Source organism: Cajanus cajan, chromosome 11, assembly GCF_000230855.2.
Source record: "Cajanus cajan strain Asha chromosome 11, NIPB_CcT2T_4, whole genome shotgun sequence".
NCBI classification, from domain to species: Eukaryota; Viridiplantae; Streptophyta; class Magnoliopsida; order Fabales; family Fabaceae; genus Cajanus; species Cajanus cajan.
The window spans coordinates 13,280,207-13,281,466 of record NC_138527.1 but is presented as its reverse complement, the minus strand read 5'-3'; the positions used below and the strand labels follow the sequence as shown (position 1 = coordinate 13,281,466).

The following is a 1,260-nucleotide window of genomic DNA, read 5'->3' as shown; positions in this document are numbered from 1 at the left end:
CACTGAAGAGTGCCGCACACTCCGAGACCGTATCGAAGAACTCATCCAGGCAGGCCACCTCGGCCAATACGTCCAACGACAGCAGAGCCACAGAGGAGGCTACGGTGGATGAGGATGAGGTAGAGGTCGTGGTTCAGGAGCTCGCATGGACCAACCCTCTGACTCTCAGCAAAATGCCGGTGGAACAGTGCAAGCCGAGGTAAGCCAAGAAACAGGGTCAGCTCTCCTACGGGGAGTAATCAACACAATTGCAGGTGGCTTTGCAGGAGGAGGCTCCAGTAGCTCAGCCTGGAAAAGACACTTGCGCAGTATCAACAACGTCCACTTCGCTACCTCGGCCTCGCACCAAAGCTCACCGCCAATCACCTTCACCAACGATGACTACGCTGGCGTCTCCCCCAACTAGGACGACCCAATGGTCATCGCCGTGGAGGTCGCCAACTGGGAGGTCCACAATACGTTGATCGACCAAGGAAGCTCGGCTGATGTCCTCTATTGGCCGACGTTCCTCAGGTTAGATATCCCTCACTCCCTTATCCAGCCTCACATAGAGCCACTAGTTGGATTTGCAGGAGAGCGAGTTCACACTCGAGGATACGTGGACCTGCTGAGGACCTTCGGAACCTCTCCGGATACAAGGAGGATTATGGTCCGATACCTCCTCGTGGAAGCCAATACCTCCTATAACATAATCATTGGGAGGCCGACGTTAAATCAACTCGGAGCAGTGGTGTCCACCCCACACCTCACCACGAAATTCCCAGGGAGTGAAGGCAAGACTATCTCCGTCAAGGCAAATCAGAAGACAGCCCGGCAGTGCTACGCCGAAAGCCTAAAAGTCTCCCCGCCCGACGAGCGTTGCCGAAGTGATCCCCCCACAGTGGCTCACATCACCCATGCGGATATCACTGACCTCGACCCGAGGTCCGACTCCCATGATGAACGACCAAGTCCCATCGACGAGCTCGATGACCTCCAGATCGGGAAGCTTCCTGGGCAGTGCACAAAACTTAGCAAGTAGTTGAGTCCGGAGTTGCGGCAACAGCTCGAAGCTGAGATCCTAAAAAATGCCAACCTCTTTGCATGGTCCAGTGCTGACATGTCAGGTATAGACGCTGACTTCATCTATCACAGGTTAGCAATTCACAAGGAGGCGAAGCCAGTGGCCCAGAAGAAGAGAAAAGTTGGCGGTGAGAGGCGGGAGGCCATCATCTCCGAGACACAAAAATTGCTGAATGCCGGCTTCATCCGTGAAGTTAG

At 54.8% G+C, this 1,260-nt stretch overlaps 1 protein-coding gene across 1 annotated transcript; it reads left to right on the top strand.

Annotated features, from left to right (window-relative positions):
- The first annotated feature begins 415 nt into the window (after positions 1-415).
- Positions 416-1,021, top strand: LOC109817820 (uncharacterized). The gene has a single exon (XM_083067320.1). The coding sequence runs from the start codon at positions 416-418 to the stop codon at positions 1,019-1,021; it is 606 nt and encodes a 201-aa protein (XP_082923446.1).
- Positions 1,022-1,260: the final 239 nt, after the last annotated feature.